General features: G+C 49.5%; 2 protein-coding genes across 2 annotated transcripts; one reads left to right on the forward strand and one right to left on the reverse strand.

Moving 5' to 3' along the window:
- Positions 1 to 170: 170 nt before the first annotated feature.
- LOC122382733 (stress response protein NST1-like) lies at positions 171 to 16677 on the reverse strand. The gene is made up of 9 exons (XM_043368440.1): positions 16600 to 16677; positions 14655 to 14733; positions 14295 to 14382; positions 13056 to 13071; positions 12431 to 12543; positions 11830 to 12029; positions 11439 to 11543; positions 6372 to 6394; positions 171 to 2057 (listed from the first exon to the last, which is right to left on the reverse strand). The coding sequence occupies exons 2-9, from the start codon at positions 14702 to 14704 to the stop codon at positions 1888 to 1890; spliced, it is 765 nt and encodes a 254-aa protein (XP_043224375.1). The 5' UTR covers positions 14705 to 14733; positions 16600 to 16677; the 3' UTR covers positions 171 to 1887.
- On the forward strand, positions 9455 to 10657 carry LOC122382732. Its single transcript, XM_043368439.1, has one exon. The coding sequence runs from the start codon at positions 9459 to 9461 to the stop codon at positions 10542 to 10544; it is 1086 nt and encodes a 361-aa protein (XP_043224374.1). The 5' UTR covers positions 9455 to 9458; the 3' UTR covers positions 10545 to 10657.
- Positions 16678 to 17312: the final 635 nt, after the last annotated feature.

Consider the following 17312-nt stretch of genomic DNA (forward strand, 5'->3'; position numbering starts at 1 on the left):
AGTCGTGTAATAGTGCCTGCTTTGAACTTCGTGGAAACATGAACAGATTTCGTACAACGATTAATTCGTTTTAACTTTTAAGTTAACTGTACGTCGAATATTTCCAGATGTTACGATGTTTTGCCTTGCACGAATTTCGAAAAAAAAACGGGTATAGGCAAGAATAGACATAGACATAGACATAGACGTGTATTGAAGCCATCCACGATACACTCGTGGCTATTACGGCCGCTCGTACAGGGCTAAAACTCTGCATGGGAGACATAACATAAAATAACGTGATAAATACGCTCAAAGCCCGTACACACAAACAAACATACACATGCACTCATACAGACTCATGGCCGCTGTCTAAGTCACCTCGCCTCCCCGTAGGTGGGATTGGAGGTGCCGACCAAATAGGTGGGCCGGTAGACGCGTCAGTTCTGACGGGAGCTGGTTGTAGGCGAGGGGCGCCCGGCAGCAGAACCGGCGCTGCCCCATCGCTGTCCGCGATCGTGGGACTGACAGATTGCGGTCCTGTCTGGTGGATCGCTGCCGCGTCTGCGATACCTGCACCAGCTGGGCAGCCAGGGTTTCTGGCTCGCCTGATCGCCGCACCTTGTGCAGCAGGCACAGAGAGTGATACTGAGCAAGCTGCTCAGCGCTGAGCCAGCCCAAGTTATCCAGCAGGTCCGATACATGGTCGTACTTTTTGCGGCCGAAAATCACCTTTGCAGCATAGTTAATTATTTTTTGGAGCCGAGAGAGGTTTGTCTGCGTGCAGTTGCCGTATACTGAGATGCAGTATCGGACCTGCGAGAGAACGAGGGCTTGGACGATGACGGTGACAGCCGATGGTGGGAGGTGGTTCCTTAGATGTGATAGACCATGAAGGGTTCCGAAACAGCGGTTTGTGAGAGAAGAAATGTGACTAGTCCAGCTGAGCGTGCTATCGAATGTTAAACCGAGATTTCTAACTTCCGAGACAGGGAGTAAATCATGATCGCGGAATTTGACAGAGAGGCCGGGAACGTTGCGCAGATTTTGAGAGCTTCCCAACAACATCAGCTGAGTTTTTCCTGCGTTAACTTTGAGGCCGTTGGCCTGGAACCAAAGGTCGATGGAAGTCAGCACTGCTTCCATCTTCCTGACCACGCTTTGCATGTCAGATTTTTTGCCAGAGACCAGAATTTGTGTGTCATCGGCGTACTGTGCTACCACTGCGTCTCCGGTGAACAAGGATAAGTCGTTCGCGAAGACGCAGTAGAGCAGAGGGCCGAGAGCAGAACCTTGGAAGACGCCGATGTTGTTGGGAAGAGGAGATGACTTTTTGATGTTACCCAGATTGTCTGTGAAGCAGACGCTCTGGGTATGATTTTGAAGGTAGGCCGAAAACCATGTCGTTTCTACTCCGTGAAGTTGTAGTTTAGTGAGAAGTTTTTGATGGTCTATCACATCAAAGCATTTGCTCAAGTCCAGCAGGCAGAGAAGGGAGAGGTCGCCGTGGTCGTTGGATGATAGGATTTGGTCGGTGATGGATATCAGCGCGGTTTCAGTCGAGTGACGATGACGAAATCCATGCTGAGTTGGGGATAGGAGATGGTTTTGAATGAATGGATTGGAAGTATGCTTGGTCCTTTGAGCAGAGGATGGCTCATCCGCTTTTTGACGCGATTATAGTTATGGCCTTCTAGTATATATTCTCAGTCACAAGCGAGTTGATGGATACAACAGAATCAGAAACATGTCACGCGTGTGAACACACAGCACAGTGCAACAACAGGGACGGTAACGGGTGGTTTTAAAGACATCTCTCTAGCTGTGCCTATCCTTGGCGACTCCCCGATCGGCTCACTGCCCCGCCTTTGGCGCTCCTCGAATCGCCTCTGCCGGTATATATCCCTCTCACTGCCCCGCCTTTTTACGCTCCTCGAGTCGCCTCTGCCGGTCGCGGTTTCTCTTGGCGAGGTCGTCCAGTTGTGGTGAGTCGAGTCGCATCTCGGGCCGCTCCGTCTGTGGCCGGTCCCAGCGGAAGCCGATCTTCAGATCCGAGGTGTCCTGCGATGGGTGGATCTCTGCGGGAGGGAGCGGCGGTGCGTCATATGACAGTACCTTGTGCACGTCTTGGTCAATATTGTATCACTTAAATAACCACAAACATGTGAATTGTAACGCTGCGTCCCCAACCGTTCCAGTCCCAATAGGGCTCGTTGGTGACCTCCCTACTGGCTTCGCTGCCTGTTGGCTCGTCTAACATATTACACGACACAATAGGTACGAGAGGAATGAAACGTTCATCACCATTACGGGGACTGCTGACTCCACCGTTTCACCGACTACCTGCCGGCTCAGCGTCTGGGGCGAGGGCCATCCAACTCCTCCCGAGCGTTATCTGCGTCTCCAGATGGTCGAGAAGCTGGTCGTTTTGCTCCTCAGTCGGTGACGGTGAGGGTGACTGAGAAATGCTACTGGTTTCTGGAGCGGAGAGGAACGAAGGATGATGACGGGGACGGTCGGAGAGGAAACTGAAAGCGACTGAAGAAAAACATCTGAATGAAATAAATAAAAACATCGAATGCTCGAACAAAATTTCGCTACTTTGCTTTCAAATAGGGGCAAGTGAACTTCAAGGCTTACTGCCTTCTGCCCCATTACACTATGCAACAAAAAATGAAAAATTTCTGTTCCTGGAAAGCGACCGAACTTTTCTTATTCATTGGGTCCTATTATAACCGAAATGGGCATTAGTTTTGATCTGAAAATGCTTTTCCGGTTTTCAGAGACGATTTTCGATTTTTGGCCCCGAAATTCGGTTTTTGGCTCACCGTGTCCGATGTAATTGAGTAATCGACTCGCGGTAACCTTCATCGCCTTTCCTATGCCATAAGCTTTCGAATGATATCTGGTTTTGCATATTTGCGTGCAAAAATAACGTCATAAATCTATGTTAAAGTAAGAAAATGTTGAAATTTTGTAAAAATTTGACATTTTTTTCGATTTCATTTCAAAATAGAGGAAAAACTAAAGGCCCCATCCAAATTTTGAGCCCAGTTCCTTGAAGAGCATTCAATTTCCGTTCGGAAGGTACCTTTTTAGTGCATTTTATCGGATTCCTGTGGCGTCCAGATTGAGTTAACCTAAACACATATCCTAAGTCATATCACATAGCATTAACCTGATAACGTATGTTAACGCCATAGGATCAACGAGGGGTCAACTGAGGTCATTTTGTTGACCCCTTGTGACCTCGGGTCACACGCAGGAACTTACTTTTGAGCAGTCCTGTCGCTCAGAATCTTGATCTGTTGGGGGCCCGTTTTTCAAGTGACTCAATCTGGACGCCACAGTAAACCGATAAAATGCACTAAAATAGTACCTTCCGAACGGAAATTGAATGCTCTTCAAGGAACTGGGCTCAGAATTTGGATAGGGCCTTTAGTTTTTTCTCTATTTTGAAATGAAATCGAAAAAAATGTCAAATTTTTACAAAATTTCAATATTTTCTTACTTTAACATAGATTTATGACGTTATTTTTACACGCAAATATGCAAAACCGGATATCATTCGAAAGCTTGTGGCATAGGAAGGGCGATGAAAGTTACCGCGAGTCGATTACTCAATTACACCGAAAACAGTGGGCCAAAAACCGAATTTCGGGGCCAAAAATCGAAAATCGTCTCTGAAAACCGGAAAAGCATTTTCAGATCAAAACAAATGCCCATTTCGGTTATAATGGGACCCAATGAGTCCAAAAAAATCGGTCGTTACTCAGGAACAAAATGACTGTTGCATAGTGTTATCGTTCCTTACCCACCTTAAATGTTCCCACAACACCACCCGTTTGTTTCGGTCACGCACCAGGGGTTGGCCGGCCGGTGATCGCCGTCTCCTCCCGCGCTAGAGTGCTGCTGAGCGCGTCGTGCTCCCTCTCCAGTGTCCTCCGCATCAACTGAAGTCGCCTCAGCGCCGGTCGGTTCGAGCGGCTGAGACGCAGGTCCCCGCGCGAAAGCCGTGGGGTAGGCACTGGTGACCTCTGGTGACCCGAGGACACCAGGGATTGGCGCTCGATTGGCTGGGGTCGTGGAGATGTCACTGGCTCTGGGGTGAGGGAGCAGAGGACGGGGTCAGGAGAGTGGACTGGTGAAGAGGTAGGGGTGACTGTAGAGGATGATGAAGTGGAGCTAAACGGACTGGTTTGCTCTTGATGCGGCTGTTCTGCAGAAGGAAGCCTCTGCTGTTCGATCTTGGTGTCCATATTGACGTTTTCTTCGTGAACTTCGTCCTCCGTGCTTGAGGCCCGCGATCCCACTTTATCCTCCCTTTCTCTCGCGCCATCCTTATCGGTGTCTTCGAGCTCGTCCCCGGAAGAAACGCACGGGATCCCCTCTTCTCGCAATCCGACCAGCACTGTCTCAGTCTCGCTTCTCAGACTGATGGACAGACTCTTCCTGGGGGTGATGGGCGGTGGTTGGCGACTCTGCTTCCCCACAACCGTCTCTTCTGGAGAGTGGTCCGTGTCCGGCCGCTGCCAGCGCCGTCTGGCGGTGACCCGTGGCGGCGTACCTTCCGTGACCTCTGCGACATGACCTGACCCCGGTGCTGCCGAGGCGCCTCGTGGTGATAGCGGATGGGTGCTCATCGATCCAGACAGTCTTCTGGTGCTGACTGGGATGTGCGACCTCTCTGATCTGTTACCTCGCACGGGGGTTGAGACTTTCTCAGTGTGATGGGGTGCCTGGGTAGTCGTCTTCGGCTCGTGGTGGAAGGGAGAAGGTTCGTGAGGTGGTTGGTGGAACAAAGCCCTCTGGGAGCTCGGTTTGATCGGTGGTAGGGCATGTCTCCCGAAGTGAGGACTAACGGGAGACGCTCGAGCTGCTTGGACGGCGGGGACTTCCAGTGTCTTTCGTTCTTCTTTCCTTGGTGAAAGCCTCTTTTCTGGGGATCCTTCAGCCCTTTTGTGAACTACGCTAAAGTCACTGTCGGGATCCCATTTCCCGCGCTTGGATGTCACTCTAGAGATATGCGATTTCGTGGCAGACTTTGTATCCACTTGCAACTTCCTTGAACGGCGGACGTTTGCATTTGATTGACTCTCTGAACACCCTGCTGATTCCTGTTCTTCTGATCTGTGATGTGGCATTGAATGCACTTCTTTCGAACGAATTTCGCTCGCATTCTTTTTATCAGGATATTTCCCTTGATCCTGGTGATCGAGGTGGCCAGAAGATAATCGCACCTTCCTGACAGGCGAAGCATCGGCACAGGGTTCTGGCGGCCCTGTTGGGACAACTTCTCTACGGTCAGAGATGCAGCGCGTCTTTGGCCTGCTCAACCTCTCTTCGACTTGTCTGCTTTGACTTTCTTCCCGTGCACTATTCATGCTCTCCGCAATAGGAGGAAGGACTCTGGGTCGTCGACTGGTCAAGAAGTCATGGGTTTGAACTGATTCATGCGATCCATTATAGCCGTTTGCTATCACTGGAGGTTCATGCCAATCACCCGCAGGAGTCAGTGACCTGTGACCTTGACCCGTGATCTCAGGGGTCAGTGACCTCGTCCTGCCTGTGATGGGCGTCAGTGACCTGTGACGTGCACTAGCCGGGGTCAGTGACCTGAGGTGGTCACTCCGCGGGGTCAGCTCGCAGTGTGCGTCACTGTTCGGAGGACGTGATTCATGCTCCTGAGCTCGTGACCCAGATCGGTGCGGGGTCGGTGACCTATTGGGTCGCGCGGTCAACAGTGAGCGTTGTCGGGGTACGGGTCGCGAAGGCGGTGGCACGTCATAGGGCCCGGCCGTGACCTCCCGCGGGTCAAATGCACCCCGGGCCTGCGCCGGCAGGGGCGGAGACAGGCGGCAGACGGAGGGGTGCGGATTCACCCGGTCACTTCTCGGCTGTTGAGGCACTGAAGCTCGATGGACCAAAGTTGGGATCGGTGGAGATTTCGGAGGCGGTCCATGCGCGGGTGGTTTTGAAGGACTGCTGTTGCACAGGGTAGGAATCGGAGGCGACTTTGAAGGCACATCCGACGGTCCGCTCCTGGGCGGTTCTGACGGTGGGACGTGCCGTTTTGGAGCAGACACACGAGGTGATTTCGGAGTATGTATTGCCCTCCCTCCCGCATTCTTATGTGCCGGAGAGCTTCGACACAGAGTGGGAATCGGAGGAGATTTTGAAGGTGTTGCAGATGCAGTGTGTCGGGATGCTGAAGAGGACGGAATCTGCTGGCCAGACGCAGAGACGGGAGACGACACGTGTTTGTCTGCGCGTGAAGGACCGGGAGACTGGTCGGGCCTGGGAGAAACGAGGAACAGACGGGCGTTAGGACAAGTTGAGATCGGTACAGACAGGACGGGTGAATATTTATGCTCTGTCGGTCATGTTCTTACCTGGAGGAGGAGTATCCGGTTTGCTGCGTGAAGATAAACAAGTCAATAAACTCGAAAAAGTCGAATTGTAGGCACGTAACTTGGGGTGATTATTACCTGCTGCGGTTAAAAACAAATGGGAATTCACTCTTATATGAACGAATGAATTATGTCGCACACCCATCTCAACGCCAGTCGTCAAAACTCAAATGATGCACAACAGAGATTGCGCCCCTTATTACGTGCTGCAAACCCGACCGCACATAATCTGTGAAGTGACATAGTAAGGTGCAGTCCACGGACGCCCACGAGCGTTTACCATGCCCAATCTACTATAATCGCGTGAACGTGTACTAGGGCACGGCCTACCGAGCAGGCGCGCGTGTATTGCGGCACAGCCTACCGAGGAGCCGTCCATGAATTTCGTCACGCTTTTTGGCTAATTCTTGAGCCCCCTCCCCCCTGTTACGCTGAAATTACGCTACCCCCCCCCCTGTTACGCTAATGAAAACTGTAACGTGAAAAACTTCGAAACCGACCATACTGCTCATTTACTGAGCAGTTCACGCTATTTGCGGTCTGGGTCTGTTATGTCGCAGAAACGACAGTGCTTCCTAGTAAAATTGATAGTGACCACTAATTTAGACTTGGCTTCATGCTGGTGTTCAGAGGCCTCTTGCACCAAAATCCTCTTGCACCAATGCTTGGATTATTTTGCATCGTATACCCAGTCCAAGTCTCAAATGTAACAATTTGCGTGCAAAATTTAGCAAGCACATGCAGGATTATGTATTGGGCTATTGCAAATAAATTTACCACCGTTAGATTAGCTTATTCTGAAACCGGTTTTTCGATTTTACCTAGCTAGGTAGTTTGGTGCAAGAGGCCTCAGTTCACATTACTAGGGCACAGTTTACAGCTCTCCGGTAAATTTGCGTAGAAATTGATTTATTCGCCTGCGTCAATCATTAGGTTTAAGCGGTGCTCTGTAAAGTTATGGTTTACCCCTCCCCCTCCCCCTGTTACGCTATCGTTACGCTCGTTCGACCCCCCCTCCGGCCCTCTCCCCCTAATGCGTAACGTAATTTATGGCCGGCCCCTATTAGGCGCGTGTATTGTGTGTTGCGGCACAGTCTATCTATCAGGCGCGCGTGTATTGCGGCACAGTTTATCGATCAGGCGCGCGTGTATTGCGGCACAGTCTATCGATCAGGCGCGCGTGTATTGCGGCACAGTCTATCGATCAGGCGCGCGTGTATTGCGGCACAGTCTATCGATCAGGCGCGCGTGTATTGCGGCACAGTCTATCGATCAGGTGCGCGTGTATTGCGGCACAGTCTATCGATCAGGCACGCGTCTATTGCGGCAGTCTACCGATCAGGCGCGCGTGCATTGCGGTACAGTCTACCGATCAGGCGCACGTGTATTGCGGTATAGCCTACCGGTCAGGCGCGCGTGTATTACGGTACAGTCTATCTATCAGGCGCGCGTGTGCTGCGGTACAATCTTCCATTCCGCGTGACGGGAGTAATCTATTCAAATCTACCCACAATGTTGCTACATGCTTTCCTTATTCCTTTTTCAATGAATTTTTTTAGAAGACCTTATCAATGAAACATGAAGAGACTGAATGGCCGAAATAAATAATGCACCGAGGAATGAATGGACTATATGTAATTCAATTCCAATTGGCAATAATGAAAAGCACACAAGAAGTGTGACATTAACTTTACCATAGACCTCTGTATACCGGTATACAGAGGTCTATGACTTTACATATTAACCCTCGCCCGTATTGGTGTTTTTCCAGCCGCGAACGTATAAGGGGGGGGGGAGGGTCCGTTGGACCCCCCCCCCCCTGCTGTTTCGCCCCTGATCGAGCTAGAGCTTCGCGGAAAAAACGAGCGTGTTGCCCGTGACGAGAGGAAGCCGATGATACCCAATTTTAACCCGGCACCGCCTGGGCTCTTTCCGTACCCACGACAGCCTGGGGGGTCGGATCCGACCCCCCCCCCTGTTATCTCGAGAACCAATGGTCGTATCGAGCCCCGCGAGGCGGCGTTCGAAAGGTCTCTACGAGACCTTCCCAAAGCACTCTTAAGATTTTAAGATTGAGGTCAACTTTCGGGTCAAGGTCAGGTCAAAGGTCAAAGTCAGGGGTTTTGCATGATTAGGCTTACGGACAGCGGAATCGATAGCTGCTGCTCGAAACTCACAAAAAATGACCTCAAAGGCCTAGTGAAGGTACCATGTGCGTATAGGGGTCATACTAAGTACGGGTCAAGGTCAGGTTAGGTCACGAAAGGTCACGGTTTTCAATTTCTGCTACATGGGCGTGCGACACATGTTTTATGGCTTATTTTTCACGCCGAATCCGATGGTAATGGTTATATGTGACCCCAAGTCACTGTGCTGGTGATAAGTGTGCATTGAAAGCATACAAATTCGTTTATGCCATACATAACTAAACGAGGGCTAAGAAAAAAGTCAATTTTTCAACTTTTTATTTTTGACATAAAAATGCACTTTTCTAGACGACCTTTGTCCCAGGAATCTAGTGGTGCCATTTGTTTTCACATACGATGTTCAGAAGTGCCTCTAATTCACGAAAATGCGTATGACGTCACCATGCCCTATGCATGTTGGAGCTATTTTTTACAATTTGGGGATCAAAAATCAAGACAGAAAGTTGAAATTTGGGGCATCTAATGTTCTAATAGAGCTCTACAACATATATTCCGGTTTTTTGGAAATTCCCAAAATTTTGGATTTTATTAGCTGTTTTCCAAAAAAATATAGTTTTTTGAATTTTTAGGGGTGAAAAACGCATTTTATGGAAAATCCGAGATAGCCATTTTAAAGAACTCGTTGAGCTGCGTCTTTTCATGTCCTTAATTTGCAATTTGCTTCAAACCCTGATTTTTGGCGATTTTTTAAACATTTACCACTTTTTGACTAAAAATGCCATGTACAGGGTGGACCAAAAAGGATGGAAACATTTTTCTTCTTCATTGTGGAAAAACTACTGGAGCAATTTGCATGATTTTTGACATGCACGTGCTATGTTCTATGGAGTTTTGTTGGGCATGCAAAAAGTCAGTCCTGACAATGAATCCGTACAGCAAGGAAGAGAAGGCTAAGATAGTACAATTTTACTGGGATTCAAAATCGGTAGTTGTAACGCAAAGAAAGTTTCGCAGCCATTTTAAGACTCGAAAAGCACCATCATATAACAGCATTTTACGTCTAACTGAGCAATTTGTTAGAGAAGGTGACTTAGGAAACCTAAGTAGAAAATCAAGTGGCAGGAAAAAGACGACAAGGACCCCAGAAAACATCGAGAAGGTAAAACATCTGGTTCGCAAACAACCCTCAAAATCCTCTCGCCATCTCGCGCAAGAGGCGGGCACCAGCAGAACCTCACTGCTCAGGATACTTAAAAAGGATCTGAAAATGAAGCCATACAAGGTGACGACATGCCAGAAGCTGTCGCAGAAGCACATGATGGAACGCCGGGCCTTCGCAGCCTGGCTTACCGACGAGGACTCAAAAAATCCGGACTTCGCACAAAACATCTGGTTCTCTGATGAGGCCCACTTTCACCTGGATGGCAGTGTTAGCTCGCAAAACAGCCGATTTTGGAGCACCGAAAAACCGGACGTGGTACAGGAGAAGTCACTGCACAGCAGCAAGGTCACCGTAGGGTGTGCCCTCAGCGGAAGAGGAATCGTCGGTCCAGTTTGGTTCGAGGATGGAAGCGGCGACACCGTGACCGTCGACCAGCAGCGCTACCAAGCGGTGCTTATGAACTTCTGGAAGCAGGCCAAAACGAAATATGGCAGTCTCATGGACCTGATGTGGTTGCAGCAAGACGGCGCACCTCCTCACACCGCCAAAGCAACCCTGAAGTGGATCGAAAACCACTTTGGTGACCGGCTGGTATCCCGCGGTGCCAGTCGCAACTGGCCTGCCTGCTCACCCGACCTGACCCCTATGGATTTTTTCCTGTGGGGTCATCTCAAGGGCCAGGTCTACAAGGAAGGTCCAGAAAGCCTCTGTGAACTGAAGAGAGAGATCACGAAGGCTGTGCGAGCCGTACCAGTGGACATGTGCCGTCGGGCTGTCGCGTCAGTCGCCAAGCGGGCTGCTCTGTGCCTGTCTCGCGAAGGTGGTCACTTTGAACATCTGCTCTAAGAGACTGAAGACGACAGAAAGCAGATGAGAATGATGCTATAAATGAATTTCCACGAAATGTACTCTGGTTTGCTATCATTCCCATTCACCTGCATGCAATAATACATGTTTTATGCGAGTTCAAAATGTTTCCATCCTTTTTGGTCCACCCTGTAGTTACATCACTAAAATCGATATATCTAAAAAAAATTGAATTTTTTTCTTGAAAATTGCACAGAAGACGTCAAATTGATGGGGGAGAAGGTATGCCAAGTTTCAAGTAGATAGAGAAAGTGGTTCATGAGTTATTCAAGAAAAACGGAGGGGGGGTCGGATCCGACCCCCCAGGCGGTCGCGGGTTAAGGTCCTAGGTCATTGGTTGACATTGCAGGTCAGGTCAGTGACCCAAAAGTCGGGAAAATCGGGACCTGTCAGAACGTCGTAAAGTGTGGCTGCTAAGAGGTTTTTCGGGGTGCTGATCACGAATATCATGTTAGTTTTGATCACAGATGATGTCTTCATGCATTTAGGCCAGGTCGGGTCAGGTCAGGTCAGGTCAACCAGTAAGGGTATTCGTAGTAGGTGGCAACCGCCTCTAACAGCTTCGTAGGTGTAGGTGTAAAATTGATGAACGCGAGGGTACTGCAAGTTTCGTCGCGATCGGCCGCTTTTTACGTGAGTTATTTGCGAAAAACCATGGGAGGGTCCGTTCGACCCCCCCCCCCCCCTATACGGGCGAGGGTTAAGGAAACGTTTAAATGTGTCCATTATTCTGCCGTCCAAAGGCAAAAACGCATATGTCGGGTCATGACCTGACCCGACATATGCGGTTTGGCCTTTGGACGGCAGTATTGATTGGATGTATAGAACGCAATAATGACCATTTCTTTTCCTAAGCTCTAACCACGTCCTTACCTTTCGACGGCCGGTGGCGATGGAGCTCTTGGCGGTGACTCCTCAACGGCTGGCGCCTGCCACAGGTCCTCCTCCGGAGGGGCCGCTGCCTTCCCTGCCGGGCGACTACACAGGCGATACGGATGGGGAACGTTAAGGTTAGACTGTGACAGCCGAATGTTGTTTACCACGGATACATAGAAGTCACGGGGCGAGTTTTATGTCAGGCTCAATTGAAAGTCGCCAGGGGTGAATAAATGAGAAGAATTTTCTATCAGCAGTAAATACGCCTGGATACATGATAATTATTCAAGATAATGCAGTGTCGTCCCACCGTGAGCTGCTATAAATCAGAAGTCGTAGGAGAGGTCGTAATCAGAATTGTGCATGAAATAAACACAGCCGCACTCACTCGTCGGCCGCCCAGCTGCCCCAGTCGTTGACGGTCGCGCTGCCCTGGGCTCCCTGACGGCGGTCTCGGGCGGCCTTCTTCATGGCCTCGGCTTCGTCGTGACTGCGCTTCTGCTGCTCCTCAATCAGCCTCTGGCGCTCCAGGCGACCGCGCTCCTTGGCCTTCCGGGCCTCCTGCTCTCTCTCCGCCTCCTCGCGAACCTGAAATACAAATTAAGAGGGAGATGATAAAGGAACTCTATCATATCTTACGCCACCAGTTTCACGCAGGAATAAACATTCGAACACAAGTTACCGACATATACTTCACTCCCAATCCCACCAAATCCTGATCGTTCTGAGTTCTGACGTTCCTTCCTTCCGTTCATTCCTCTCGCTCTCGTCTCGTTCTTTCGTTATTCCGTTTCCATTTCTCTCAGCTTTTGCTTTTTCTCCATCTTTCCCTATCTCTCCCTCTCCCTCTCCCTCCTTCCCTCCCTCCCACCCACCCTCACATCTCTCTCTCTCTCTCTCTCTCTCTCTCTCTCTCTCTCTCTCTCTCTCTCTCTCTCTCTCTCTCTCTCTCTCTCTCTCTCTCTCTCTCTTTCTCTCTCCCGTCCTACCTTGCGCTGCTGCTCCTCCAGCCGGGCGTTCAGAGCTGCATCCTCCTCTGCCTCCATCCTCTTCCTCTCTGCTTCTCGCTGCTTCTTCTCAGCAATCTGCTGCTGCAGCGTGGCTAATGGGAGCAAAAAGGGTCATCATAGGTCAGGGATAGTCTTGGAGTAGTCACAATCAGTGAGTGGGCTAGGCTCTAGGGAAGGAATTGTGACAACTTCACTGGTTTCCAATGTTGGACATTTGTACCTAAGTCACGCTATAATTGCAAAGAAATGAAACGATCATACGCGAAAGGAATGCGCCTAAGCGGGCAGTGCTTGAATATAAAAGAGCGTGGAAGAAAAATTACAGCTGCTGTGCTAACCCCAACTGACAACCCCCGAGAGACGTGACAGCAGTGGCGGATCCAGGGGGGGGGGGGCAAAACGGGTATTTGCCCCCCCCCCCAAACGGCATAATTTTAACATTACGCCTATGGACGATGCATGGAAAGAATCGATAAATTGTTATGGTTTGCCCCCCCAAAACTCTGAGCTGGATCCGCCTCTGCGTGACAGCTGCATTGCTACGAGGTGCCTCATGTAGGTATGCAGGTCAAGCTGTTCCCCCGATTTGTGACCGCTAACTTACCCTGGACTGAATCCGTCTGTGAACGTTGACCACGCTCGTAAGATGTCTGAAACGCAGCCGCAGCATTAGAACTGGACACAACATTGAAAACAGATGGTTTATAGCACTCAGCAACGATATGCGTAGAGCCGTGTGTATTGAAAAGACATCCAACCACTTAGGTCAATACGTTGTAAAATTCGTACGATATGCCGAGCGCCCACAATGCTATGTCAATGAATAACAGCATGTGTGGAAAAGAGCAGGCTAGAGTATGACCATCAAGAATTTTCCACGGTCACGGGATTTCCTTTCAAACAGTATCAAAGTCAGCGGCGAAAAGCATTCTGAGGTAGGCAAAGCAGCCCGACGTGCGAATATGGACTCGGCACTGTACTTACAACCGGCCGTAGTCGAATATCAAACTCAAAAGTGCAGTTTACAAAAATACATGGGTGTGAAATACAAACAAGGACGTATACGTTTATTTATACGTCCGTGAATACAAAGCATATTGTGATGCCCGAAGGTGTTAAATTGCTTTCAAGCTTGTTGATTATCGAAATATTATGTGCCAATCGCCTTCAGTTGAGCGTAGACCTCTGGATACCGGGGTTAGAAGGGCTAAAACCAAGCTAAACAGTTAAACACGTTATGTCTATGCATACCAGTATACAGAGGGTAATTATTTTGAAGAAAAGATATTATATCATAGACCTCTACGTACTCTACATTCATACGGCATGTAGAGGTCTATGATTATATTTACAAAAGGTATTTATTCACAAGGGAAAGGTTTGATCACAAAATGTGTACAGAGGCACGCAAATGCATCAAACGCGTCTCGTTAGACGTTTCCATGCGCAAATTCGTAATATGTGCAGGAGTTACACATTACCTTTACAAGGCACACATGTAAGCAATGTAGATGTTAGTTGATGATTCATGATGGTAGTGCAAATCAAGTACAGCGAACTTCTGTATTTAGCGATTTATTTCATTCATTAAAAAAAAAATCAATCGTTTGCCTTCACAGGCAAGAGCGTCTTCAATTTACTACTATGCCTAGCCATCCAGATGCAGCCAGTAGGTACGATGAGTTTAATGTTTTAGCCGTCTAAACATGGCTAGTCTTAAGTTAGAAATTACAACGCATAGCATAATGTAAACTTTTAGTAGTAAGTACAAATATACATTTTCAGCGGCCGCTATGTATCTTATACGTAGCTGAGGTGTCTTCTACGTCACCGGCGTACCTACCTCAGAGACGTGCGGTCTCCGTCTTCCACCGCCGCCGTCTCCACCGAAACCCAGTCCCCCTCCGCCGCCTGACTGCTGCTGCTGGAACCTGCACGGTACAATAATAATGAAATAAATATCACATAAAACCGATGATAGTGGACGACTTAATTAGCTGCGCCTCGAATGCTCTGCAGCAATGGCTTCCACATGGTAGGAAAGGACTCGACCGTTTCTTTCGAAAAAAAATGAAACAACTTTTTCCTCTTTCCAGGCTTAGGTCATTTGTGGAAATTATAAAGAAAAAAATGCAAAAGCCTATCTCCATAGACGGTGCGCAACGTCCGTCATCTACAGTCCATCGACAGGTCATCGACTCACATCAGTAGATTGTTTCTGTCTCGCTCCTGTTTCTGCCGCCGTTCCTCCATCTGCTGGGCCAGGTCGTCACCATAGACGGCTGAAACAAACGTCCGGTACGCCTTAACTATGAAGTACAACTTTGACCTCGAACGTCATCTGATATCAAGCGACTTTTGAGCTTTACTACACCGTCCATAGTGTTTTAACATCGAAAGTAAAGAAACGGCTAAGTAGTTAGCAGCCCATCGCATCATAAAATATGCATGACAATAAGTCTTAGCACACTTGCTGTACGAATAATGGCCTACTTTTCAACCACGCAGCTGATATCACACCCTTGAGACTGGCATAGTGACGCAGAAAGCTATCAAATTTGCATGGCTGACAAGGTAATTACCGGTAGTGGTGACGTGTGCAGTCGCAGGATCGGCATAAGCTGGATGAGTCGCAGGAACGGCAGAATAATTGGTAGGATGAGTGGCGACAGGAGCGGCAGGATGAGGGGCACTGGCGGCAGGATGCGCCACAGGAGCGGCAGGATGCGCCATAGGAGCCGCAGGATGAGGTACAGGAGTGCCATGAGCGGCGTGGCAACTTCCTCGAGGAGTGATGGGCGGCAGCGGCGTCAACATATGACAGGCGGGAGGCGGTCGGGGCGGCGGAGTCAGGTACTGCACCTCTGGCACCGCCATCGGCGCGCCGCACCACGCCCCTGTCCCACCGCCGCCGCCGACGGGGTAGCAGGGAGCGGGTACCGCCGCTACTGTCGGTACCGACGGAAATACCGCCGCCGGCGGACAGGGAGTCGGCACCGGCACCAGACCGGTCGCCGATGAGTATGAGTGAACCGCCGGCGATGCACAGCTGTGGGCAGACGTCTGTGGGGACGTAGACCATGCCAGGGCGGTGTTGGGATGCTGCTGCGGCCGAACTGGAGTACCGTACGGGGAGCAGACTGGTGCGCTACCCGGCGCCTGACCGTACTGTGCCGCAGCCACTGGTGGCGTTGTCGTCATCACTGATCTTTCTGCTGATGTTGAGCCTCTTCCCACCACATCTAGCCCGAGTGAGGAGGCGAGTCTCTCCAGCACCTGTCGGGGGCACTCCTGCACTCCGGGCGCTGGAGGAGTGCCCAGAGCAGAGTGCCCATGGTCTATGACTTGGGCACCAGTCACCGGCTCGCCATGGTCTGCTGGTGACCCGTGGGGACCTGGCGAGAGTCCACACCGCGCCACAGTAGAAGATCCAGCTTGATGACCTGGGTCACCGAACTGTTGACCCGGTGGTGTCTGCCGGGCGTCGGTCGCTCTGGCAGGTGGAGGTGGGGAAAACAGATGCAGACCCCGCTTGCCGCGGGGTCCGGGAGTCTCGCGAGGTGACTCTAATCCAGGTACGATGGAACGCCGGCGAGGTGTGCTGTTTGACACAGCCGCAGCGGGAGCAGGAGACGAAGGATCGCAGGAGACGGCTGGAGGTAGAAAGAATCGTTTTGAGTCAAATCCGTGGGGCGTGGATCAAATAAGCTATCCGTGGATTTTACACGGTAAGGTAATGTTTATGGTGCGAAAGAAAGAGAGAGAGAGAGAGAGAGGAGAGAGAGAGAGAGAGAGAGAGAGAGAGAGAGAGAGAGAGAGAGAGAGAGAGAGAGAGAGAGAGAGAGAGAGAGAGCGAGAGCGAGAGCGAGAGAGGGAGAGAGAGAGAGAGAGAGAGAGAGAGAGAGAGAGAGAGAGAGAGAGAGAGAGAGAGAGAGAGAGAGAGAGAGAGAGAGAGAGAGAGAGAGAGAGAGAGAGAGAGAGAGAGAGAGAGAGAGAGAGAGAGAGAGAGAGAGAGAGAGAAAAGAATAGCCTCCCTCGCCTACCGATAATCAACCATTTTCACGTTTTTCCAAGAAGTACTTCTGATTAAAATGACGGGGATCAAAGAATTGATTCCTGAGGGGATTCCAATTCGAAATGATACTCACTGCTTCCTCTTCGACTGACTTGGCGGCCACCAGAATCGAGAAACGTTGGCTTATAGATGGTCGACAACGGCTTAGTCTCCTGCAGCCAGTAAATAATTGGTAATTCGTTGTCGGTTTTATTGCACTGAACTATTATAGGAGATTGACATGAAACGGCAAAAGAAAACGTTACGACGGCCGTACATGCATGAATTGACCGAAACGCTAAAAGTGATCTATTTTATTTATTTATCTTGAATTATCTATCTATCTATCTCATCTATCAAATGAACACATTTAAGTGCGGGAAACGGAAACTTATGAGTAACATGCAGCGCATGTAAGTTCCTTTATCCGGATGCAGACTGCTTTTTTAGCTTGTGCTTATCGACCATTTTTATACCAAAGGCGAAAAGCTGTCATCTTAGATCATGCTTTTTAGATTATGTAGTGCGACTGTAGCACAACTGCGGTGCGAAAAAAGAAATGTGGGTAAGAATACTTGATCACTTGACACACTAATCACATCTAGTTAATCACTTGATCACAACAATAATAATAGAAGGGATTTAAATGCAAAAGTTAATTGTTTTATAAATCTGTGCGCTAAATTACTGGAAAGAAAAAGTTTACTGTGCTGTCTATGTAGGTAAAAGGAAGGTGACTGCCCCACAAATTGCGTTGTTTGTTGATATTTCTTAACTACCATAGAAAACATATGCATCGAGCATCCT

This window comes from Amphibalanus amphitrite, unplaced genomic scaffold (genome assembly GCF_019059575.1).
Source record: "Amphibalanus amphitrite isolate SeventyFive unplaced genomic scaffold, NRLGWU_Aamphi_draft 000145F_arrow, whole genome shotgun sequence".
NCBI classification, from domain to species: Eukaryota; Metazoa; Arthropoda; class Thecostraca; order Balanomorpha; family Balanidae; genus Amphibalanus; species Amphibalanus amphitrite.

Coding starts and splice junctions, on each gene's coding strand:
- LOC122382732 (XM_043368439.1), top strand. CDS start 9,459: ATGAATCCGTACAGCAAGGAAGAGAAGGCTAAGATAGTACAATTTTAC.
- LOC122382733 (XM_043368440.1), bottom strand. CDS start 14,704: ATGGAGGAACGGCGGCAGAAACAGGAGCGAGACAGAAACAATCTACTG. Junction 6,395..11,438: donor TCGCCACCGGCCGTCGAAAG/GTAAGGACGTGG, acceptor ATCTTCACGCAG/CAAACCGGATACTCCTCCTC. Junction 2,058..6,371: donor ACCGGATACTCCTCCTCCAG/GTAAGAACATGA, acceptor TCCCTCCCGCAG/AGATCCACCCATCGCAGGAC.